Source organism: Gorilla gorilla, chromosome 11 (assembly GCF_029281585.2).
Source record: "Gorilla gorilla gorilla isolate KB3781 chromosome 11, NHGRI_mGorGor1-v2.1_pri, whole genome shotgun sequence".
In the NCBI taxonomy this organism is placed as follows: domain Eukaryota; kingdom Metazoa; phylum Chordata; class Mammalia; order Primates; family Hominidae; genus Gorilla; species Gorilla gorilla.
Window position 1 is genome coordinate 68,745,326 of NC_073235.2, and position 24,069 is coordinate 68,769,394.

The 24,069-nt window shown below is 34.0% G+C and overlaps 1 protein-coding gene and 1 long non-coding RNA gene across 3 annotated transcripts in view; one reads left to right on the plus strand and one right to left on the minus strand.

The window, feature by feature from the left end:
• Positions 1 to 24,069, plus strand: part of LOC109025994 (uncharacterized) — a 160,302-nt gene that overhangs the window by 120,291 nt on the left and 15,942 nt on the right. For both annotated transcript variants that reach the window (XR_008677726.2, XR_008677727.2), the window contains one exon: positions 11,237 to 11,396. This is a non-coding gene — a long non-coding RNA (uncharacterized lncRNA). The remainder of the gene's footprint in view (positions 1 to 11,236; positions 11,397 to 24,069) is intronic.
• The window catches only part of SCN9A (sodium voltage-gated channel alpha subunit 9), a 179,578-nt gene that overhangs the window by 74,377 nt on the left and 81,132 nt on the right, over positions 1 to 24,069 (minus strand). The window contains exons 10-17 of the mRNA XM_055380255.2: positions 22,570 to 22,776; positions 20,509 to 20,796; positions 18,661 to 18,999; positions 15,840 to 15,969; positions 14,520 to 14,758; positions 12,294 to 12,467; positions 11,132 to 11,488; positions 6,550 to 7,026 (exon numbers count right to left, since the gene is read on the minus strand). Of these exons, the coding sequence (XP_055236230.1) occupies positions 6,550 to 7,026; positions 11,132 to 11,488; positions 12,294 to 12,467; positions 14,520 to 14,758; positions 15,840 to 15,969; positions 18,661 to 18,999; positions 20,509 to 20,796; positions 22,570 to 22,776 (2,211 nt within the window). The remainder of the gene's footprint in view (positions 1 to 6,549; positions 7,027 to 11,131; positions 11,489 to 12,293; positions 12,468 to 14,519; positions 14,759 to 15,839; positions 15,970 to 18,660; positions 19,000 to 20,508; positions 20,797 to 22,569; positions 22,777 to 24,069) is intronic.

The following is a 24,069-nucleotide window of genomic DNA, read 5'->3' on the forward strand; positions in this document are numbered from 1 at the left end:
TATTCAGGTCTTTCGTCCATTTTTGAATTATTTGTTTTTTTTGTCGTTGTTGAGTTGTTTGAGTTCCTTGTATGTTTTAGATATTAACCCATTATCAGATGCATAGTTTACAAATTTATTTTCCCATTCTGTAGGTTATCTCTTCACTCTATTGATTGTTTGCCTTGCTGTGCAGAAGCTTTTTAGTTTAATATAATCCAATTTGTCTATATTTGCTTTTGTTGCCTGTGCTTTTTAGGTTTTATCCAAAAAAATCCTTGCCTAGAACAACATCATGAAGCTTTCCCCGTTTTTTTTCTTCTCTAATAGTTGTGTAGTTTTCAGTCTTACATTTAAGTAGTCTATTTTGAGTTGACTTGTGTATAAAGTAAGAGATAAAGGTCTAATTTCATTCTTTTGCATGTGGCTATTCAGTTTGCCCAGAACCGTTTACTAAAGAGGCTGTCCTTTCTCTATTATAGGTACTTGGAACCTTGTCAAAACTCAGTTGACTGTATATGTGTCGATTTATTTCTGGGCTCTCTATTCTTATGTATTGCTCTGTGTGTCTGTTTTATGTCAGTATCATTCTGTTTGGTTACTATAGCTTTATAGTATGTTTTGAAGTCAGTTAGTGTGAAGCCACCAGCTTTGTTCTTTTTGTTCCAGGTTACTTGGGCTATTTAGGGTCTTTTGTGGTTTCATACAAATGTTAGGACTTTTTTTTTTCTGTAAAGAATGTCACTGGTATTTTGATAGGGATTGCATTAAACCTGTAGATTGCTTTGGGTAATATGGACATTTTAAAAATAATAATTATTCTAATCCATGAACATGGAATATCTTTCCCTTTTTGTGTCCTCTTCAATTTCTCTCACCAATATTTTATAGTTTTCATTGTAAATATATTTCACCTCCTTGTTTACATTTATTTCTAGGTATTTTATTTTTTGTAGCTATTGTAAATGGGATTGCTTTCTTGATTTATTTTCAGATTATTTGTTGTTAACATATAGAAATAATATTGATTTTTGCATGTTGATTTTGTGTCCTCCAACATTACTGAATTCATTTATGAAATCTACAACTTTTTTTCATGGGGTCATTAGAACTCTCTATATCTAAGATCAGATCATATAAAAACAAAGAGAATTTGACTTCCTTCTTTCCAATTTAAATGTCCTTTATTTCTTTCTCTTGCCTGATTGCTCTGGCTAGAACTTCATTACTATGTTGAATAAAAGTAGTGAAAGTGGGCATCCTTATCTTGTTCCAGATCTTGGAGAGAAAGCTTTCAGCTCTTCCCTGGTTAGTATCATGTTAGCTGTGGGTTTGTTACATATGGCCTTCATTACATTAAGGTATGTTTCTTCTATACTTAATTTGTTGATAATTTTTAATCAAATAAAGGATACTGGATTTTATAAAATGCTTTTTCTCTATTGAGATGATTATATGGTTTTTACGTTTCATTCTGTTGATATAATATAGAAAGTTTATTGTTCTGCAAATGTTGAAACATCTTTGCATCCCTGGGACGATTTCCAGTTGAGCATGGTGAATAATCTTTTTGATAGGCTGTTGGATTTGAGTTGCTAGTATTTTGTTGGGGCATTTTGCATCTGTGTTCATCAGGGATAGTGGCCTTCAGCTTTCTTTTCGTGTGTGTGTGTCCCTGTCTTGTTCTGGTATTGGGGTAATACTGGCCTTGTAGAATGAATTTAAAAGAATTCCTTTCCTTTTGATTTTTTTGGAATAATTTAAGAAGAATTAGTATTAGTTCTTCTTTAAATGTTTGGTAGAATTCATCAGTGAAGCCATGTGGTCCTGGACTTTTCTTTGCTAGGAGAGTTTTTATTACTGATTCACCCTTGTTACTCATTATTGGTCTGTTTGAGTTTTCCATTTCTTCATGATACAATCTTGGCAAGTTGTATGTGTCGAGTAATTTATCAATTTCCATTAGGTTTTCCAATTTGTTGGAGTATGATTGTTCATAGTAGTCTCTATTGATCAGTAGCTGCTGCAAACGTTGTTAATGATTCTGAAGTTGCATCCAAATTTAGGCAAACAATTCAAAGGATATGATCCAGAACAGGCATTTGTAATAAAGTCCCCAAGTATGTCTTTCACACACTAAAATTCTGAAGCACTGATCTTCATCATGCTATCTCTTTTAAATTCAATCTGTAACCAATAGCTACTTACAGTGTGTATGTAAGCACTCAATTCCATACTTACAATAATTGTACATTGAGCACTTTTCAATAAGCATTTGTCTAATTATTTATGAGAATCATATAATCTTTATTACAATCTATTTTACACATAAATAAACTGAAAAAAATGTTTTTGTAAATTGCTCAAGGTCATATCAAAAGCTAAGATTTGAGGCAAATATTCTATCTTAAAAAGTGGCATTCTTAACCATATCCCAAGGTAGTGGCTAAGACTTAATGACATAAATATATAAATTAGGAGTTACTTTCTATTGGGTAATTCAATTTGCCTCTTTGGCTCGTCCAGGCTCATCACAAACACAACCATCACTATTTCAAAGGCATCTCAGATACGAAAAAAATAAAAGTTGCAAAGGAGGGAATTCACAGTTCAAGACTCTGGGAACTCAAGTGGGAGATGAAGATTATGAGAATTAGAGCAGGAAAAGTTAGCATAGGAGGATTAAAGACATTTTAGACAAATAAATAAAATGTACACTATTTTAGTGATCTGAATGGGAAAACAAAACAAAACAAAAATGACAGAATTTAAACTGGAAACATTTTAATCTGAAGAGGCTGGAAAGAAAGACCTTAGATGTAAGGTTTTTATAGTTGACCACAGCTTAATATCTTATCAAACAAATTTCCTTTAGATCTTGAACCTTCATTATTTCTCAATTCTTATATTTTCAGGTAGGTTTGTCTATACTTAAGATGACATACTTTGAGATATGTCATGGAAAATTTTTTATGAAGAAGGGTAAACTTTCAAAGTTCATAATTAGAAGTCAGTAGCACTAAGAACCTGAGTTCTTAGGTAATAATAATGATGCAGAAATCGATGACAACAAAAACTTTTTTTTAAATGGCTTGCTAATTCAAACACTATGCTACATGACTTAAAAATACTAGCTTGTGTATCTGTTACTACAACCTCTAAGGTAGCCACAAACTCCTGTATATTTAATTGTGCATACCATAGAAATGTAATAGAGTAAGAATGTACACTCTTTTATCATATAGATATAACCATTATGTAATGAGAAAAAAATTAGTGAAAATCAAGAATATTAGAATATTAACATCAAATGATTTTTAGACAACTCAGTTTATAGGGCACTAGATTTCATACGCTTTAGGAAGGGCTCATGGAATAAGTGACAGAGTAATTTTATGAATGGTTAAAATCTATTTCAGTTATAAAATACAAATAAAATCACTAGTTATAAAAGATAGCTGACCATTATGACAACACACCTTCATCTGCATGCCACAGATATATAAATTCTATAGCTGCATGGCTTTATACCCCAGGGGAGACAAATTATTAAGTCCAATAGGAATGTTTATTTTGTGTTTCAAATGGACAAAGAGAGGACAATAGAGGTAGAAATTCCATTGAGCTATAAGTCACAAGCCTAGGACTCTTGACATGGCTCTGCCTTTATAACAGTATAACTCTATAACTCTAGATTTATAACTGTATAACTCTAGCTTTATAACTGTGAATAAAATCACTTCCTTTTAATGAGTCTGCTTTTTCAGTTAGAAAACGAAGTGCTAAATGGAAAGTTCTATAAGGTTCCCTTAAAAATGTTACTACTCAACATACTAAGAATAAGAATTTTGTCAGCCGCTAAGGAGATCCATGAAAGGTCAGCCATTGACTTTAAATGAAAGAAAAATGAACAGGTAAGAAATAATTCCTCATAAATGTTAAGAAATAATTTCAGAAGTCTTTGGTTGACTTTCCCCGGCTCCTGAAGTGCTTTAACACCTATAATCCAAGTTTTATTCTGAGAGCAACTGTCTGCCAGGCAATTGGAGTTTATAATTTTAATCTTCTTTAAATGGGTGACTGAGTTAGTTAGAAAAAAATGGGTGACTGAGTTAGTTTCCCTTTCCATATGATACTAAACCTAGATGCCTGCTCCTTAAAAGGCATACGTGGAATCTGATTTTCTAACTTTAAGCTGAAATGAACACACTTTTAAAATTTTGGGAGTATTACTTCTTCCATGTAGAACATTTTAAAATATACAAATAAAATACAGCTGGCCCTCTGTATCCCTGGGTCCCACATCTGTAGAGTCAACCAACTACAGATGGAAAATAATTGGAAAAAATAAATATAAAAATACAACAATAAAAATAGTACAAATAAAAAATATAGTAAAACAAATATTTACATTGTGTCAGTGATTTACTTTTACATTATAAGTAATCTGAAGATAATTTAAAGTGTACATATGAGAGGATGTGTGTAGGTTATATGGTAAACATTGTGCCATTTTATATAAAGGACTTGAGCATCTGCAGATTTTAGTCTCTGTGGGGGGCCTTCAAACCACTCGCCCATAGATATCGAGGGATGACTAGATTTGATTCCTTACTTTACCGTCTTGGAAAAAATGTCCTTGGCTACATAGAAACATATATCATGATTTATTTATTTAATCATTTATTCACTCAATTAAATATAGAGCATTTTATTTTATTTTGTTTTAATTTAATTTAATCTTATGTACTTAATTTAATCTTATGTATTTATTTTTTTTGAGACAGAGTCTCACTCTGTAGTCCAAGCTGGAGTGCAGCAGTGCAATCTTGGCTTACTGCAACTTCCGCCTCTGGAGCTCAAGTGATTCTCATGCCTCAGCCTCCTGAGCATTTTACATATATACATATATACATATATGTGTGTGTGTGTGTATATATATATATATATATATATATATATATATCAGTCATGATTATTCCATATAATCTTTTTTTCCAAGTCCACTATAAATTCATGGAGGGTGGAGTCTTAGTAAGTTAAGGAGATAGAAGATATTTGGTAAATATCTGTCAAATACTTTCTAACATGAGCTAGAGAAAACAAAAGATTATTTTTAAATGATACCTTAAGACTTGAAAGCAATCTCATAAAAGTAATTTGTAATACGGTTGTTATATTTCACAATAAAAATACAACTCAATACATACCTTGACTCACTAGAAATATGCAGGTAAGGGTGGGAGAGGAAGGCACAAAAAAAGGTTTTAAAGAGTTCCTGTTCTCAACGAATTTACAGTACTATTTGATGCATACCATAATTTCTCAAAAAATTAAAATTTAAGATTACTGAATCCAGGAAGAAGTATAAAACTGTTTGCGGTTCAAAATGAGAAGGGACTACATCCATTTGGGGAGAAATTAGGAGGGATGAAATAAATAACATTTTGAGAACATTGAATATGGTTCTAAACATTTTACATGTATTAATGTGTTAATTCATTTAACCCTGACCCAACTACGATTTAAGTATTAACAGTTTAATAAATGATAAATACAAGGGTGATGCCTTGAAGGATTTTGACTGGAGAAGGAAATCCCAAGCAAAGTGTGGAGAGTGTTTATGACCTAAAAGGAAATTGGTTTGGCACAGGTAAAAATCTATGGGTGAGCACTAGGAGATACAGCTGGTCAAAGCTGGTTAGGGCCATAGTGTGAAGGCTTTGTGCACAGTACATAATTCGAGACTTTGGGGATGGCCAGGCATGGTGGCTCACTCCTGTAATCTCAGCAACTGGGGAAAAAGTTTGAAGAATTGCCTGAGTCCAGTAGTTTGAGACCAGCCTGGGAAACATAGTGAAACCTTGTCTCTACAAACTTTTTTAAAAAATTAGCTGGGTGTTGTGGCATGGGTGTGTAGTCCCAGCAACTCAGGAGGTGGAGGCAGGAGGATCACTTGAGCCCAGGAGTTCAAGGTTGCAGTAAGCTATAATAGCACCACTGTACTCCAGCCTGGGCAACAGAGTGAGACCTGTCTCCGTTTTTTAAAGAAGAGAGAGAGAGAGAGATACTTTGCGGATCATGGATACATCATGAGAGTGAAATGATTAGGACTGAATCTGCATGAGCGAAATTAATCAAATAAGTAAACTGGAGTAAATGCAAAATGGAAGCAGAGGCATCAGTTGAGACTCTGCTTGAAATGGTTTAGGCAAAAAGTAGTGAGTACAAAGGAAAGGTGATGAAAAGGAGAGGTGGATTCAAACAGGCACTGTGGAGGGAGACTGTGTAACTTTTCAACTGACAGGAAACATGGGATGAAGGATGGCAAGGCTCAAAGATACCTGGTGCTTTCTCATACAGCTAAGTAAGATTAAATCAATTATTAGGAACTAGTAAGAAAACTTTACCAGATGAATCTTCAGGAAGCTGTTGTGTAAAGTCACACACAAAAACTATCCATCACTACATGCAATGTTAAGAAGAACTTATGACAATAGAAATATGAAATTTTCATTCATTTCATACTAATTGTTAATATGAAACACAAAGTATATGAAGCATTCTTACCACTTTGCTGTATTCACTATCCGAATCACTGCTAAGTTCCTCAGTATTCATATTTTCCAAATCGGATTCCCCAGGTGCAATTGGCACTGTCACTGTGAGGCTGGGATTGTGAATAAATGATTGACCATCACTGTCTTCCATCAAGTGTTTGTCCACGCTGCTTCCAAAACCACTGATTTTATCTTTTTCCTTGAGGAAATTGTGACCTTTGCTCATTTCAGCAAGTGTATGATTAGAAATATAGTTTTCCTTCTTAGTATTCAGATCTTCTGCTTGTCTTATCTCCCTGGAAATCTTTGGCTTTTTGGAAAATGCTTTTAGAATAAATTCACGTAAGGTTTGTTTCACATAATTTATTCCTTTTTTAATTCTAGTCACTGCAATCTGGAGGTTGTTTGCATCAGGGTCTTCTTCAATTGCTGTAAGATTGTCTGAACTAAATGAGCTCAATAATAAGGCCAGAAATAGGTTTAGGACCTATATCAGGGTGGGGAGAGGGGGTAGAGAAATAGGGAGACAGGAAATATAAAAAATAAAATAAAATAAGTACACTTTTCTGAATATAGGCCACAATACAAACCAGCAACGAAGATTTCTGCACCTTTTCACACACGGATAAGACCACATGAGAGAGACAGAGGCGAGGGTAGACTCCTCATCACTGTATCCCTAGACTAGCCCCTGCAGACTCAGCAGCAGAGGGTCAGCCATACCCAGGAAGAATTACCATGGGGAGCAGAGAGAATGATCCCTCACCATTATCATTACATCGTTTCTAAGTTCATTTCTGTAGCAGTAGTGCCTTAATCAAGTTCTCTTTCATGAACCCAAAAAACTCTCCTAGCATTCATCTATCATTACTCTTTATTACCTGTGAGAAACAGGTAGAACAAAACAATTGTGAATATTTTCTATTGTGCTAAAGATCTTTGTTCACTTTACCAGAAGATAAATGTCACTTGTTCCAACAAATGGAACACATAATACTTACAAAGTTCCTGTAATAAAATATTCTGTCCAAGAAGTGTGCTAGAATACTGCTTAATGTGACTTTTAAAGCACAGAAAAGGACCTGCCCCTTGAACCTGATTCACATGCAATAACGGCATTATGATTGGCTGGCTTCATTGCCTATTATGTTTGCCCTAGAAGAGATTACAAAAAAGGTCAGGACAATTTCTATTCTCTTGAAGCAAAGTTTTATTTTTGAGTTAATTATTTTTTTTTCTCATTGAAGTAGAAGTGTAGGTGAACTCAACATTGTAAAAAAAAATGTTCACAGAGGGCAGGAAACATGTAAATTGTAAATTATATTTAAACATTGTTTTATCCAGGAAACAAAAAAGGAAATTGAATTGGCATTTGATGTAAGTCTTTTCATGGCCCAAATCATCTACCTCATGTTTTAAAAATCGAAGTAAGACCTAACTGAAGAGAAGGTACTCATCCCTCATTTTGGTCATACCTAAACAATTTCTCTGAGATGTAAGTAAAGACAGCAGGTTAAAATTGTGTCTCAATAAGTCTGATTTAGGAGAACATTCTGGAGGTCGGAGGTCTGGGAATCATAGTGGACAATTTTGATAATTGCTAAAAATCCCTGAAATGGTTTAATAGTTGTCAATGAAAAAGTATATTTCACTATGAAATACATGTTTGTGTATATTCGTTTTAATAGGAATATTGGTGAAGATCTGAGGGTCCATTGTACTGCTTTAGTCTCCTTAATCTGTTCAAGTGTTAAACCATTTTAACAGGGTGCAGTGGCTCATGCGGTTCTCACTTCGTTGAGAACAGCTGCTGTGACAACTTTCTTTCCTTCAAAAATCATAAGTCTCTAATATTTCTACAACCTAGTGGGTATCACAAATCAAAATAAAGTCCATTTGTATCATCTTTGTATTATCACGTTAAACAAGAGAAGAAATATTAATAAAATGTATACTTGATTCAAAGTCTCATTTTGATTAATGGTCTTCACAAGTTTCCTGATATAGACCCGAGCTGACTAAAACTTATTTTTCCAAATGTTTTCCTAAACCTATGGTCCTTAACCATTTCAATTAATTGGCAATAAAATGATCAAAAGAATAAATTAGAGAAATATAAAAAAAGAGAAGCCAGTTTAGCATATAACTCTAATGTGGAAGACTATATCAGGAATATATTTTTTTCCTTAAATTTTAATTCTATGATATTGGTAGTTCCTCCATTAGTCAAGAGTTGGTTATCAACTTTATGAATTTTCTTCTGTATACTTTCATTGCCAAGAATTAATAATTAAAGAATAATAATATGAGTTAGTTAACACTAATTCTACACGAATGAAACACTCACCAATATATCCCCTCTGTTTTTTACTATAAATCTATATTGCCTTTCAAAGGAAAACATAACTCTCACACCAGTGTCCATGATCAAATATCATATTATCCATTGTTCAAAGGCCCACTTCAAAAACCTCCCTTAAGTCTCAATCTAGAACTCTTTCTTTAAGTGTCAAAAGCATTTTATTTAACCTTATTGGTAGAATTCATCACTTCTTCCTTGTCTGATAACTTTTGTGTTCCACTTTTCTGTGTCCTAATAAGCATCTTAAAAACAAGGATTTGACCATGGGTAATTGGTTTTGGTCTTCCACCCTAAATAATACCTAAACAATGCCTTCCTATCTAAACAATACCTAAATACCTTTCTTTTCACAGAGAAGATACTAAAAAATATTGAGTGGATAATGTGGTGAGAGCCAAGAGAATGCCTTTCCCTTTGAATTTGCCTGAATAAATAATAAACATTTAAATTATTTGTGATCATTGGCTTTGATGTGGCATGTTTTCACAAGTTATACCTTTCCCAGTTTCACGATTTTATGTCAAAATTTTGTAAGAAGAAATGCACAGCTGGGCACAGTAGCTCACGCCTGTAATTCTAGCACTTTGGGAGGCGACGGAGGCTGGATCACCTGAGGTCAGGAGTTCGAGACCAGCCGGGCCAACATGACGAAAACCTGTCTCTACTAAAAATACAAAAATTAGCCGGCACGGTAGCATGCACTTGTAATCTTAGCTATTCAGGAGGCTGAGGCAGAAGAATTGCTTGAACCTGGGAGGTGGAGGTTGGGGTGAGTCGAGATCACATCATTGCACTCCAGCCTGGGCAACAAAGCGAGATTCCATCTCAAAAAAAAAAAAAATACACAAGCAAATCCTGCTATGGGAGCTTATAAATACAAAACAGAGGAGAAGAAACAAAGAGAATGTGCATTTCATTCCATATTGGAAGGAATTTGTAAGGCTATATAAAACTAGGAAGCTTATTTATTACTACAACTTGAGGGTGATCAACAATTATAGAATGGTAATCCATGATGTATATTTTTTGTGCAGTAAAAATCTAGAATTTGTGCTGCATAAATGCCTTTGTGTATGTCTGGCACAGTATCATTTAGTGTGTGACTGGATGAATGTAAGTTTCTGTCCTGACTTCTGAATCCTCTTTTTATGGTGGTTACAAGGACAACAACATTTTAGTAATTTTTTTCAACTCAGTGGGAAGTGAAGGCACTTACCATATGGCTGTTACCATATCCCACCTTCTGGATACCTGATGAGAGATTTGATGTCAAGCTGACCAACTGTGACAAGTCAACATGGCAGATTTGAGAATTGAGATGAGTGGCTCATAGAAGAGCATTTTATCCCAATTTTCTCCTGCTTGTAAGCTTGAAAGTTTTCACTAATCAGTATAAGGAAGAAAAAAAATAAAAAAAAGTACAAGCCAAGAAAACACTAATTCAAAAAGTAGGCAGATTGCTATGTCCACGCGATGCTATCGGCCAGTGGCTGGAAAACTTTTTCTGTAAAGGGCCAAATGATAAATATTTTAGACTTTATTGGGCATAGGATTTCTATGGCAGCTATTCACCTCTGCCACTGTAATGTGAAAGCAGTCATAGAAGATACGTAAATGAATTGACATTCCTATGTTTGAATAAAATTTATGAACACTAAAATTTGCATTTCATATAATGTGCATGTGTCATTTATTCTTCTTTTGATTATTTTAACCACTTAAAAATGTAAAAATCATTCTTAGCTCCCAGGGCCACACAATAACAGGCATTGGACTGGCTTTGGTCTGTGGGACATAGGTGCTGATCCTTGCTATAGAGGCTAGTCTTATACATGGCTATAAGGTGCGGGACCAGTCCTTTCATTTGCCTTGGTCCATTATTAACTTCATTTTTGTTATTATTAACTTAATTATATTTTATTTACTAGTATAGCTTCAAGAGAGCATATGCCATCACTTTCAAAATTAGAGAAAAAGATAGAAAGCTTTCTTTGCCTTAAAATGAATAGGCAGTGAATTTGAAAAATATAAATATGGGTTATTTGGCTAGGAAAACTAATACAACATTTTGTTCTCTTTCCTGTTCTTTCTTGTATTAAAATTATCACTATTCTGTTGCAATTAATAATTTTAGATATAATTAATTATAAAATTTTAAAAATAATAGATCACATCATCACAAAATAATTTCCACAGAGAAATTAAAATGTATGAACATCTGGTTACATACCACCAGGTTTCCAATGACCATGACCATCATGTAAACAATAAGGCACATAGCTTGACCAGCGACCTCCATACAGTCCCACATGGTCTCTATCCACTCTCCACACAGCACGCGGAACACAATCAGGAAGGAGTGGAAGAAGTCGTTCATGTGCCACCGTGGGAGCGTACAGTCATCATTGATCTTGCAGACACATTCTTTGTAGCTCTTACCAAAGAGCTGCATGCCGACCACAGCAAAAATGAAGACGATGATGGCCAACACTAAGGTGAGGTTTCCTAGAGCCCCTACTGAGTTACCAATGATCTTAATCAGCATGTTCAATGTTGGCCAGGATTTTGCCAACTTGAAGACTCGGAGCTAAAAGCAAACATAAAGTTTAATATTAATCACTATGAAAATCTTTTCAGTGTTTCCAATCTTGATTTTTGTTCAAAGTTTAAAGCAGACTTTAAGTCCTATAATATTGTCATTATTATCTGGCTAAAATATTCTTATTTTTCATTTTCATCAATTTTCAATATCTCTGTTATTTTGTCCCACTTGCCACAAAAAATTACAACACATATTATGAAGAAACTATGTACTTTTAGTTCAGGATTGCTATAGAAACCTCTTATCATAATTTGTGATATTTTTCTTTTAGAATTGATAATTTATCCTTAATTCTATTTTCTAATACTTTCATACATTTTTTCATGCTGACATTTAGGTAAAATCTAGCATATTAGAGGAATGTGCTTTAAAAAGTCTTTATTTGTTTTTATATTGTTAAGATCAGACAACAGTTGTTTTGGGGGATAACAATTTGATCTTTAATTACCAAATTCATAAAGTTATGAACGTATAATCATTGAAATTCTGTAAGCCACAAGCTTCTTACTCTGAAATAAATTATTGTACTATATTAATATAATAGAAAGTATTTATATTATATTAGCGTGTACTTCAAATTAGAATTGAGCATGTCTTCAAAAATTGTAAAAATATTCATGTGGTTTTAGTTATTTAAGTGCATTTGTCAATGAATGGATTTTATTTTACTAGATATCAAGATATAATCTTGCCTTTTGATTCAAATTCCCAAAAGTTTTAAAAAATAATGCAAAACCAAAGAAATACCCCTTTATTATAGAATATAATGGCAACCTTAGTTTATGTTTACCAGTCTGAATGATCGCAGAACTGATAATCCTTCCACATCTGCTAGAAAGAGCTCCACTAAACTTAAAGTCACAATAAGGCTGTCAAAAATATTCCAGCCTACTTGGAAATACTCATATGGATCCATGGCAATCAGTTTTAATACCATTTCGGCTGCAAAGATTCCAGTAAAGACCTAAGTGAGAAAAATAATGTTTTTCTGTTAATATTAGAAAATAGGAAATCAACACAATGATAATAATCACTGTTTGCTTAGCATTTACTGTGTTCCAGACAGTTTGCTAAATATTTTATAAATGGATAGTCTTATCTAACTTAGTCCTGTAAATTAGGTATTGCTCTTCCCTGGCTCCCATATCAGCATCAAAAGGTTGAAAAGCTCTAACCGTCCTGTCAGTGCTCATCATTTTTAGACAGCATTTTAGAATAGCATATTAAAATTTCAGAAGAGTAAAACATTTGGTAATTGACACAGTCACTATTTTCAAAGAATTTATGTGGGTCAAAAAGTTGTTCAGGAAGAAGATAAAAAGAAAACATAAATTGATACTGAAATTTTGAGCCAGTCTTTTTTTTTTTTCTGATCTGACTACTGTTAGAGTAATAAAGAACATGTTGACTCACTCTTTAAAGATTTATCAGCAGAAGAGAAAAAAGTATTTAATTGACAATGTGGCAGCTAAAGTAAGACTTCTAAAGCTTTGACACAAAAGTGCATTGCAAAATATCATTAATTCATGATACTGGTATCAAAGGACTCACTTAAAAAGGCAACACCGAAATGAATCCTTTGGGTACACTTTGACTCAAGGAATCTGACCAAAGAAGATTCTAAGGGAAATGTTTAGGTCTGTAACTGCAGGAGTCAATTTTCAAATAATGCAGGATCAAGAAGATTGGCAGGGAGCAGCTAGACTTGAGGTTGTGGTAATAGCTGTGACCAGGTAAATCCTTTCTGAGTTCACAGGGATGCAGTCGTCTCAGTGAGAAGGTACTTATCTGCAAGATCTGGATCTCCACCAACAATTAGAAACTAGATATTCCTGCCTTTTTCCAAAGATAAATAGAAGGGAAGAAGAATGCTAACTCAGCGAGCACATGGGGAAAAACATTGGGAATATTTGTAGACAATTTAGAAGAAAAGACAGACTCAGAAGAGAACTTCTGGTCTTCAAATACCAATTTGTTTGGGACCACAGCAAAAGCAAAATTATCTTATATAGACATTGACAAAGATACCCAAAGTTATTCATGGTTTATGAAGAGTCATAAGCTGAGATTCTCTGGCCCTAAAAATGAACTGGTGCCTGCCTCACATCCATAGTCAAAAACTGGCATTTTGTTTACCCTGAGTTACTGTGACCAGCACTGTACATTTTAGAGATCACTCTGGCATCAATTTTACTAATTGGATCTTATATCTTCCAGAAGTCTGTTGATCACCTTCTTGCCTATCCTTGAGTCTTCTATGTCCAGTTCAACCATTTTGGTTTCTCAAAATAGTTGTTTTTAAAGCTTGTTTCATTAAGTCTTTGAAGTTTTGATGACAATGATGTTGATGATGATGATAGCTTTAATTTATTGTGTATTTACTACATGCCAGGCTAATAAGCAGAAAGTATTTAATCCTCCCAAGAATATGATAAATGAAATATAGTTACAATTATATTATAAATAATAATTATCATTTTATAATGAAGTATTATTTTATAAATGATAAAATTAAATAATACAGAGTTAAAATATTTGTCCAAGGGCATATCACTCATATAATGCAGAATCAGCATTCAAACCCAGGACTTTGGGACTCTTCAGACCCAAACACTTCCCTACTATTATGTCAAAGCAATATATCCGTAGGTTTTCTGAAAATATGTGAGGTGTGTACTTACAAGAAAGCAGCAATGTAATTAGGAAGGTGTAAGAAAGAACCAAAAATGTTAAGTGTTGCTCCCAAGAAATATGCTGGCAGAAAAAATCATTATCACCTCCCAAGATGGTAACCTTTTATAGAAATAGTATTGTTATTTGTAGACCTCAACACTACTGCACAATTATTTTAAAAGACATAACCAGAAACTTGACTCTACACATCCATTCATATGGAAAGTTCTGGATATGCATAATTCTGAGGCTGCAGATTCATCTGACATAAAAAATAAGAAATGACAATGATGACAACTAAAAAGAGAAACTATGAGTACATAACACACAATAAGAGACTTACCAAATTTCCTATAGCAAGTACATTTTTGAATTCCTCAGTCATTGGGTGGTGTTCCATAGCCATAAATAATGTGTTTAAAACTATGCAAATGGTAATTGCAAGATCTACAAAAGGATCCATTACAATAAAATAGATACACTTTTTGAATTTTATCCAATATGGAGAGCAATTCCAGATCAAGAATTTGTGTGCAAATCTGTACCACCAAGGTGGACATTTTTGTCTGGACTCTTCAAGTTCTGGGAGAAAAAAACAGAGAACATGGAGTCAGCCATTTGTCTGTTTCACTCCTAACCAGATACAAATCAGTCAGGCATTCTAATATTGAAACAAGGTTTATAGTTTAGATTTTGAAAATTTAACAGTACTGTTTCAATGAAAGCATAGCCTCTTATGTAAGTCTATTATGACATGTTCGTTGCCTAGATGAAGCATAAGAGAGGGTAAGGAAGTGAAATTTATGACTGCAAGCACATATGTGGGCATCTTTCAGAGAAAAATGCACCTAACATGTGATCTAAACAGGAGAACTATGTTTCCTTAACAGAGAAATGTATGTTTTCCACCAATATGCATATTTTTCACCTGTGTTTTTAGTCCCATGACAACAATAAGATGAGACTATTCTGTCCAGAAAAAACTCTTGCTGTAATAGTTCACAGGTGAAAACAATCCTAGAACCAAACAACTAGAAATAATTTATGGGGGACTCATGAAATAGACATTTCACACCATTAGCCCATTTACTTCTCACCATTTATTTAGGAGATGAATAGACACTTTGCCCCCACTATGGGAACGTGGGGGGTGAAGTGTTAGACCAGGGACCAGGTGGGACCTGGGGCATATTGTCAGGGGAGAGGGTAGAAGCCAGCACAGTCTGTAAAGTTGTCACCCTTTGACTATCTTTGCTTATTAGAAGAGACAATTTTTGAGCGAATATGTAATTTGTAAAATTATATAGTGACAGAATCACGTAGCTCTGGGTTAACCTTGTTTTCTGCATCAATTACTATTAAATCACTTATGTTTGAAAGGTCAGTTCACCCAACATCTGTCTTTGTGGGTTTTTTTGTTTTCATTTTGCAAAGTCATTTTTGCCATGTTATCAATGCCTGTGTTTAATAGCAAATAATTTTATCCATTTTTAAGCACATAAAAACAATTCCATCAGTATCCATTGGTTATCTTTACCATCGTTTAAAACCATTTTATGGTCTCTGAATTCTTCCTAAGAATTTCATGTGCCTATTTAAGGTTGACCAGATTTATGTTAATTTTATTTAAGAATCTGTACAATAAAAGAAGATTATTACATACCTTCCACAGTGTTTGTTAATATGCTTGCTCTACTCATTGCTCTCTGTCTGAGGTTGGGATCATTCAGCATATCCTCTGAAAGGAGATAGGAACTACAACGCCTTTTCTTGTGTATTTGATTGATCGTGCCCTAAAAAAAAAAAAATCAATTAATGTCTTAAGAACAGAATCCTAATAAATTGTAGGTATAAGATAAAATCTTGCTTATATAGCTGTAGTGAGTAATTAAAAGTAGAGCTTTTAATAGTTCATAATTGCTGGGTTCAAATTATGGCTCTGCTACTTACTGGCTGTATATCATAGGAGAGTTACTTAACTGTCTCAGTTTTATATTGGTAAAATGGGGATAATCATAGTGCTTGCTTCATATTCTTGTGAGGATTAAAGGAATTAATATTTATGAGATAAAAAATAAAGCTAGCTGCTTTTTTTTATATCATCACTATCATCACCTCTCTGCCTTTCTGAGTGTTCAATTTATTCAGATAGTTTTATCATGTGACAGTCTTACATGAAAACAGTGAAAGTGCTGTAGTGCTGTCTATCTAAAGGGGTAGAATCTCAGTATTCTCTGATAAATTTCTGGAATTACTTTTTATTGAGGGAACAACATTAATGAAGCTCCTGTAATGGTTGTCTCTTGCTGCCAAGGAAGACCTCATGAACTGAGCAGAGTATATGATGATAAATGACTCAGTTTGAAAGGAACAATTAGTGAAATGGAGAATGCAAGCTACATCTGAAAGAGGTGACCTCTCTTCAGCTCTAGAAATTGTTGCCATGCAAAAACATGAACTCATGCATACCAAGTGTATTTATTTTTGTGAGAAAATGTCTTATTTTTAAAACTTAGAAACTAATTCAAATTTAAAACACTATGTTGGTTCCATGCAGGCCAGAAATACACACACACACTCACACACACATATATACACAAACAACTATACAACTCTAGATCTATCATGATTATCTGCTTGTGTGTGGTATGTGGTATATATTTTAAATATATATTTCTAGATTTGTAAAGTTGTACAGTTGTATAGGTATAGTCATGCATGTATGTGTATCAAAACACAGACATACAGGCATAGATATGTGCATGGGTGTATTATGCATCTATGTGTATGTGAACAGACACACCCATTTGAGAGATCTCTGTAAAAAGTCAACTTTTTGAAAAGTCTCAAAAACCAGGTTTTCTGTGCTATAGTCTGTCAAACAAGAATTTGTCAGATTAAACAAATTATTTTCCATGTAGACATGTTTCAGGTATAGAGATGACATTATTAGTTATGCAGTGTTTTCATATAAACCATATATTGTGCCACAATTTTATGTTTACTTCATTTCCATTGTATCTTATAAGTATCCACTAATTCCTCTAGTTTTGTAGTTTTCACTTTAGGATTTATTGTGATACTGATTTTTCTATGGTGAAAAAACTCTTAAATGAAGAAACTTCATTAAAAATATGAAATAATCTCCTAATCTGATATAAATTATATAGTATTTTACATATGACACACATAATTGCAAAACAAAATGCAAGCAAAGTTTGATTCCACAGAAATTTAACATGCTCATTCAATAATGAAAAATACCTTGCAGAAGGGCTTAAGCTGTATCATGCACACATAGAGGTCACATGTTACCTAAAAGCACATGCATTTATTCAAATTGAAATATATGTGTGGCCATGGATTTGATGGAACTTTACTCTCATTTGAAATACTACATTGTCTGCAAATATAAATATATAAGCATGTAGCATATGTTTGAAGCTTATTGGGTTAGTCAAAGCCCTTGCTGATATTGGTAATGCAGCATAGCATAGTGAGTGGGCTAAAGAGATATCCTTGAAACTCCAGGAATGAGAAAGATCTCACTTTCAAGCCTAATCAGACACCTTTCTCTAACCACTCAGTGACTCGTAGATCTTTGGAACTGCTGTAAAATGATTGTTTTGCTTTTATGTTTGCTTGTATCAATGCTTGCGTTTCAGATATTTTGTTTTGATTCATAGACTCCAGATGAAATATTTTTTAAAAATGAAAACAGTTATGTTTCATTTATATGGAGGACCTAAGACATAGCCATTCTAAATTTTTTCAAGATAAGAAGCCTACTGCACATTGGAGAGATAGCAGAGTGAGTGGTTAAGAGCACAAGGTCTGAAACAGACAGCCTCCGTTTCAACTTAGGAGCTACAATTTATTAGCTGAGTAAATTGGGGCAAGTTGCTTCATTTCCCCATGCCTCAATTTTCCCATTTGTAAAACAGAGATAATAATGTATCATCTCATGGGGTTGTCCTAAATACTAAATATGTGTTTGCTGTTATTAACAACTCAAATAAGATTCCTTGGAATAGGTACATATTAAGTTGTGACCTGAAAAAGATAGCAGTAGCTGGCAAGTAATCCAAATTTCTTCATAGAAATGGGATCTATTATTAACTAATATCAGCATTGTCCTTGCATTTTCTGTACTGATATCTATCTATATATGTATCTGTCATAAATTGTTCTCTAAAGAGATTATTTATAATCTTCAATTATAAAATTAATAGACAAGTACCTTTTTACAAAAATGGGATTTTATCTTTTAGTTAGATGCCTACAACACATAGAATGAGGATTAGGCTAATGAATCAAAGGTGTGTTTCTATAGAAAAAGTATTGCAAAATGCAGAGCCATTCACAAGACCAGAGAAGGCCCTTCAGCAGAGAGACTGACTGATGCAGGAACAAGGGCCCAGCCATGCCTGAGCTATGTAAAACGTCCTTACGCTGTCATCAGAAGTTGCCTTATCTATTATCACCTCTGGCAGAAGCTGTCCATTGGGGAGCATGAGGGCTGAGCGTCCATCAACCAGGGAGACCACACCGTTGCAGTCCACAGCACTGTGCATTTTCCCGTTCACCGGCAGCATTGGTGGGGACCTACTGGCTTGGCTGATGTTACTGCTGCGTCGCTCCTGGGGTCTGTGGGGCACAAACAGTGAGCCCCGTCTGCTCTCATTGTCTCCAAAAATGCTGTGCTCATCATCGGCGAATTCAGTCTCAGATCCTATATCTCTTCCTCTGCCTTTGAAACTAAAAAGACTTGTTCTGCTGCTTCGCCTTGCAGAAAACAAGGAGCCACGAATGCTGAGTGGTGACTGCAGAAAAATTAAAAAATAACATGTGGTTGCTGAAGCACCTACTGATAGAAGTACACTTCATATAAATACCACTGAACCCACTGGCCTGAGGGCAGGTGGCTCTGTACTGACTTAAAAGAAACATACTTAAAAACGAAGCAATTCAGTGAGAAGAAAACTTCTTCCACTTAAGGGATGAAACAATTTGTAGAATTCATCCTTTCAGGACCAGGTAAATTATTTGTTGCTGTACAGCTCTCTAATACTCTGGTCTAGAGTTACAGCTCCTTTCTTTTAATGCCATTCATTTTGCTGCACAGAACTTATCACTTAAAAAAAGAACTTAGTATTGCTACTGGTCATTCAACTTTTTATATATCAATCCCCAAGCTTCACAAAAAAATTGGAAATCATGCTGTATGGTTCTTTGCATTGAAAATCCACCTTACATACTAAGAGCTCAGTTAAAGTGTATTTAAAGAGAGCTTTTAGCACCAGTTAATTTATAAAGTCATTAAATATTTAAAAAGAAGTTGCCCAATACCAAAGAGGAGGAAAAATTCAATTCATGCTTATATGACTCATGTCCAGGATGTAAATCCTTTGGAAGGATCTAGTTCAATAGACATTAGTGCTTACTACGTAAAGAACAAAGTGGCAAGTATTGTGAACAATGGAAAAAGTATGGTAAGGTCTTTGCCTCAAAACCAGCTTGGACTGCTCCTGTCATATTTATTTTTATTGATATATGTGTCCAAGTTCTGTATCATCACCTAGGTTCAAGTGAAATTTTGAAGGCAGGGACTCTATCTTTTATTACTGTGTATATCAGGAGAATCTTGCAGATTTTTAACTAGATTTTTAGTTTAGAAAAGTGATTTGTGGGGTTGTGTGATGGAAAACAGGGAAGTCCTAAGGAAAACAGAAGCAATGGTTCATCTTGGGGGTTTGTGCAGAATTATAAGCAGGGAGGCCTGAGAGATGAAGGTTTCAGTGAAAAGACAAAGGGAAAGAGAACTTCCACATAAGCAGAATTAACAGACTATGGTACTACATATTAGTAGTTGATGTGGTTGGGGGTGGAGGATATCAAAGGCTTCTACAAAGTTCCAAATGGGTGAGTGATACTATTACCTATAGTGGTTAAGAAAGAAGAGAAACTAGTCTTAGTTTTTAACCAATGAGGCTTTACAAAACACAAACTAAATACAAATATAAAAGTTATTCTATAGTGTGAATAGTCTCTTTATTTCTACAATGGTTCTCAGGAATATTTTGCTTCTGAAAATTAGTTTATTAGAAAATATATTGACAATTCTGAAACTATAAGGTCTTTCAAAAATGATTGAACCCAAATGGAAACCTGTGTACATCTTTCCATAAATGCCTAGCGATACTAGGTTTTTACCTAAAATCATACCAATGAAATCACTCACTATCCTCTGCCCAGTTCTCTTACCCTAAAACAAGACATTTTTCTCTATCATTCTGCCTCAGGTGATACACATTTAGCAATTTGGGTGGTACCTGATTGGGGGTAGACAATCTCTTTTCGTGTGCTCGCCTATGCCCTTCGACACCAAGGTGGAAACTTTTTCTTCTGATGCTGTCCTCTGATTCTGATTTCGACAATTTCTCAGCATCTCCCTTTTCCTCTCCACTGGAGAGCTTCTTTTGATTCTTTTTCTTTCTTCTGTTTCTTCTTTCTTTAGCACTTTTAGAGCTCAGTTTGGATGTTTCAGAAGAACTCTCCGAGAGGCCCATAATTCTGCTTCTCCTAATACTTGTATATTCAGCCGCTGCCGCTGCAATTGCCTGGTTGGGCCAAGACGTTAACACTTAAATGAGTCATTTCCAAATCCTAGGAAACCCTAGGACAGGACATCTTTCACCTATCAGCGTAACAACATGGTGCATATAATCATGTCCTTTAAACATGAAATGATCGTTTTCTTTACACAATGATCAGAGTGCTTACAAAGTATATATTTGGTTTTTGTCTCAGGTTGAAATAAAGCTCTACTGTATTTTAGAATTAAACTATTACGTTATTAATTTGCTTACAGTAAAGACAAATTAAATATTATATGTTAAAGTTTTACAAGGTAATTTTGGAATGTAAAACTCACATAAACCATGCAATAAGACAATTTGATTATCAGGCAATTAACTCCATATTATCAATAGAATCAGGCACTCTATGGTTTAATAAAGATTGAGTTATTTGAAAAATAAATGAATTATTAAAGCATAATATTGTAAGAAAGTGGTAAGGTCAATGACTATTGGCCTGAATGAAACTTCTGGGAATTCCCTAGGCAGTACCTGGGATAACCTAGTACTATCCCTTTACAAAATGTTTTGTTTATAAACACTAAAAAATTCTTGTAAAAACATGGGAAATAAAGATATAAATGAAAAACAGAAAAAAAGTCATCTTACCTCCCAGAAATAATTGGTGCTAATATTTCTTCCATTCTTTTTATATGTATATATAATTTTAAAATTGAGATTGTATCGGAGTATATTATTTAATCCATCATTATTCTAAAAGATTTTTCCTCATGATAAAATAATTTTACAAAAACACATAGTTCTATGGCAAAATAATACTCTAAGATATACAATTTTCATAATTTTCTTAGTTATTTTCTAATTTTCCAAAATTTAAATGTTTTCTGATTTTTACCATTATTAAAATGCTGCACTGAATATTTGTGCATCAGAATTTATCTGCATTACAGATGATTGCCCTCCCCTAATACATTAGATTCCTTGAAGAGACTTAACTAGGTCAAACCTTCAGACAAATGTTAAGACACCGGCAGTACATTTGAAATTATGTTTCTCTTAGTACAAGCCTTCTCAAACATTTACACTGAAGAATCTCTCTGGAAAGAGGATTAAGGAGGAAACTTTCGAGAATCTATGACAACCTAAATTAGCCACACCAAAATTATTTTCTTAATATCTCATGTTTTATCTTAAAAATCCTTGTGACATTAACAAAACATGATGCACTGTTTTATTCATACCCCATAGAAGAGTATCTGTTAATTTTAACGTTAAAATAATTTTCATGAAACCACTGTATACAACTGGTACTCTGAGGAAATCCACTGTGTGTGTGTGTGTATATATATATATAAATTGAGATTATATATATATTATATATCTGACTATATTATTTAATCAATTATTCTAAAAGATTTTTGCTCATGATATAATTTTAAAAAACACATAGTTCTATGTGTTTATATATATATATATACACACACACACATTTATATGTATATGTGTATGTATATCTAGACATACACACACACACTAAGTCATTGTAGGTAAAAGGTTTAGGAGGAACAGCCTTAGATCACTTTTCATGCAGTGAGGTGATTATGGGGAAAGTATCGATTCTAGCTCAGCCCAGAATTGGTTCCTTTTTCCACACCAGAAATGAGGATGCAGTTTATACACAAAAGTTCATTAAAGAAAATCTAGCTGGAGAAGGCCAAGCATATACCACAGAGCCTCTGTTGTAACCGTTTGCATTTCTACCTCTAGGAAGAATTTTAAATCAAATAACAGTACCTCAGCTTCTTCTTGCTCTTTTTTAAGTCGGTCTAACATCTGTTGAAATTCTAATTCTTTCTGTTTAGCTTCTTCAATGTTTGCCTGGTTCTGTTCTTCATATGCCATGGCAACCACAGCCAGGATCAAGTTTATTAGATAAAAGGAGCCCAGGAAAATTACTACGACAAAGAAGATCATGTAGGTTTTGCCAGCAGCACGCAGCGTCTAGGGAAAAATGGAAATTGTCATTTGAACAACAGAAAGTTTTTTTAGTAAATTTTTTCAATTTGACAGGCATGGGCAAATCTGACAGTTTGGTATAATCTCATGTTATCAAAAATATAAAGAGAAAAGTTACATCTTCATGGAAAACAAATATTAAACACATTTTCAGTACGAAGAATATAGCAATGTAATATGCTTGTACTAAAGTCATGTATGATTCTTGATTATTAAGTGTAGTAGTATAAAAATCATGCATTTTTTCCTACAGTCTGAAAATTACTCATAAAATTAAATCCTTTGCTCACTTTCAAATTTTAGGAACAGGTGATATCCATAGTCCCTTTTACTGTTAAAATTCTATCTTTTCTTTCTTTACCATCAAATATTAATAATATCATTGAATGTTAACACTAGGCAGATGGTCTTATTTAATTACTTTATTCATCTCCTAGGTATTTTCAATTAACTTTTTTTTCACTTTCTTTGCTTTTTAAAATAGAATTTATTTTTCAAAATAGTTTTAGGATTAGAGGAAAATTAAACTGAAGGTACAGAGATTTTTCTTTTTTTCTTTTTTTTTTTTTTGGCATAACGCGCAGGTTTGTTACATGGGTAGACACGTGCCATGGTGGTTTGCTGCACCCATCAACCTGTTACCTACATTAGGTATGTCTCCTAATGCTATTCCTCCCTTTGCCCCCCACCTCCGACAGGCCCCAGTGTGTGATGATCTTCTCTCTGTGCCCATGTGTTCTCATTGCCCACCTCTCACTCATGAGTGAGAACATGCGGTGTCTGGTTTTCTGTTCCTGTTTTAGTTTGCTGAGAATGATGGTTTCTAGCTTCATCCATGTCCCTGCAAAGGACATGAACTTATTCTTTTTAATGGCTGCATAGTATTCCATGGTGTATATGTGCCACATTTTCTTTATCCAGTCTATCATTGATGGGCATTTGGGTTGGTTCCCAGTCTTTGCTATTGTGAATAGTGCCACAATAAACATATGTGTGCATGTGTCTTTACAGTAGAATGATATGTAATCTTTTGGGTATATACCCAGTAATGGGATTGCTGGGTCAAATGGTATTTCCAGTTCTAGATCCTTGAGGAATCGCCACACTGTCTTCCACACTGGTTGAACTAATTTACATACCCACCAACAGTTTAAAAGCATTCCTATTTCTCCACATTTTCTCCAGCATCTGTTATTTTCTGACTTTTTAATGATCACCATTCTAACTGGCATGAGATGGTATCTCATTGTGGTTTTGAATTGCATTTCTCTAATGGCC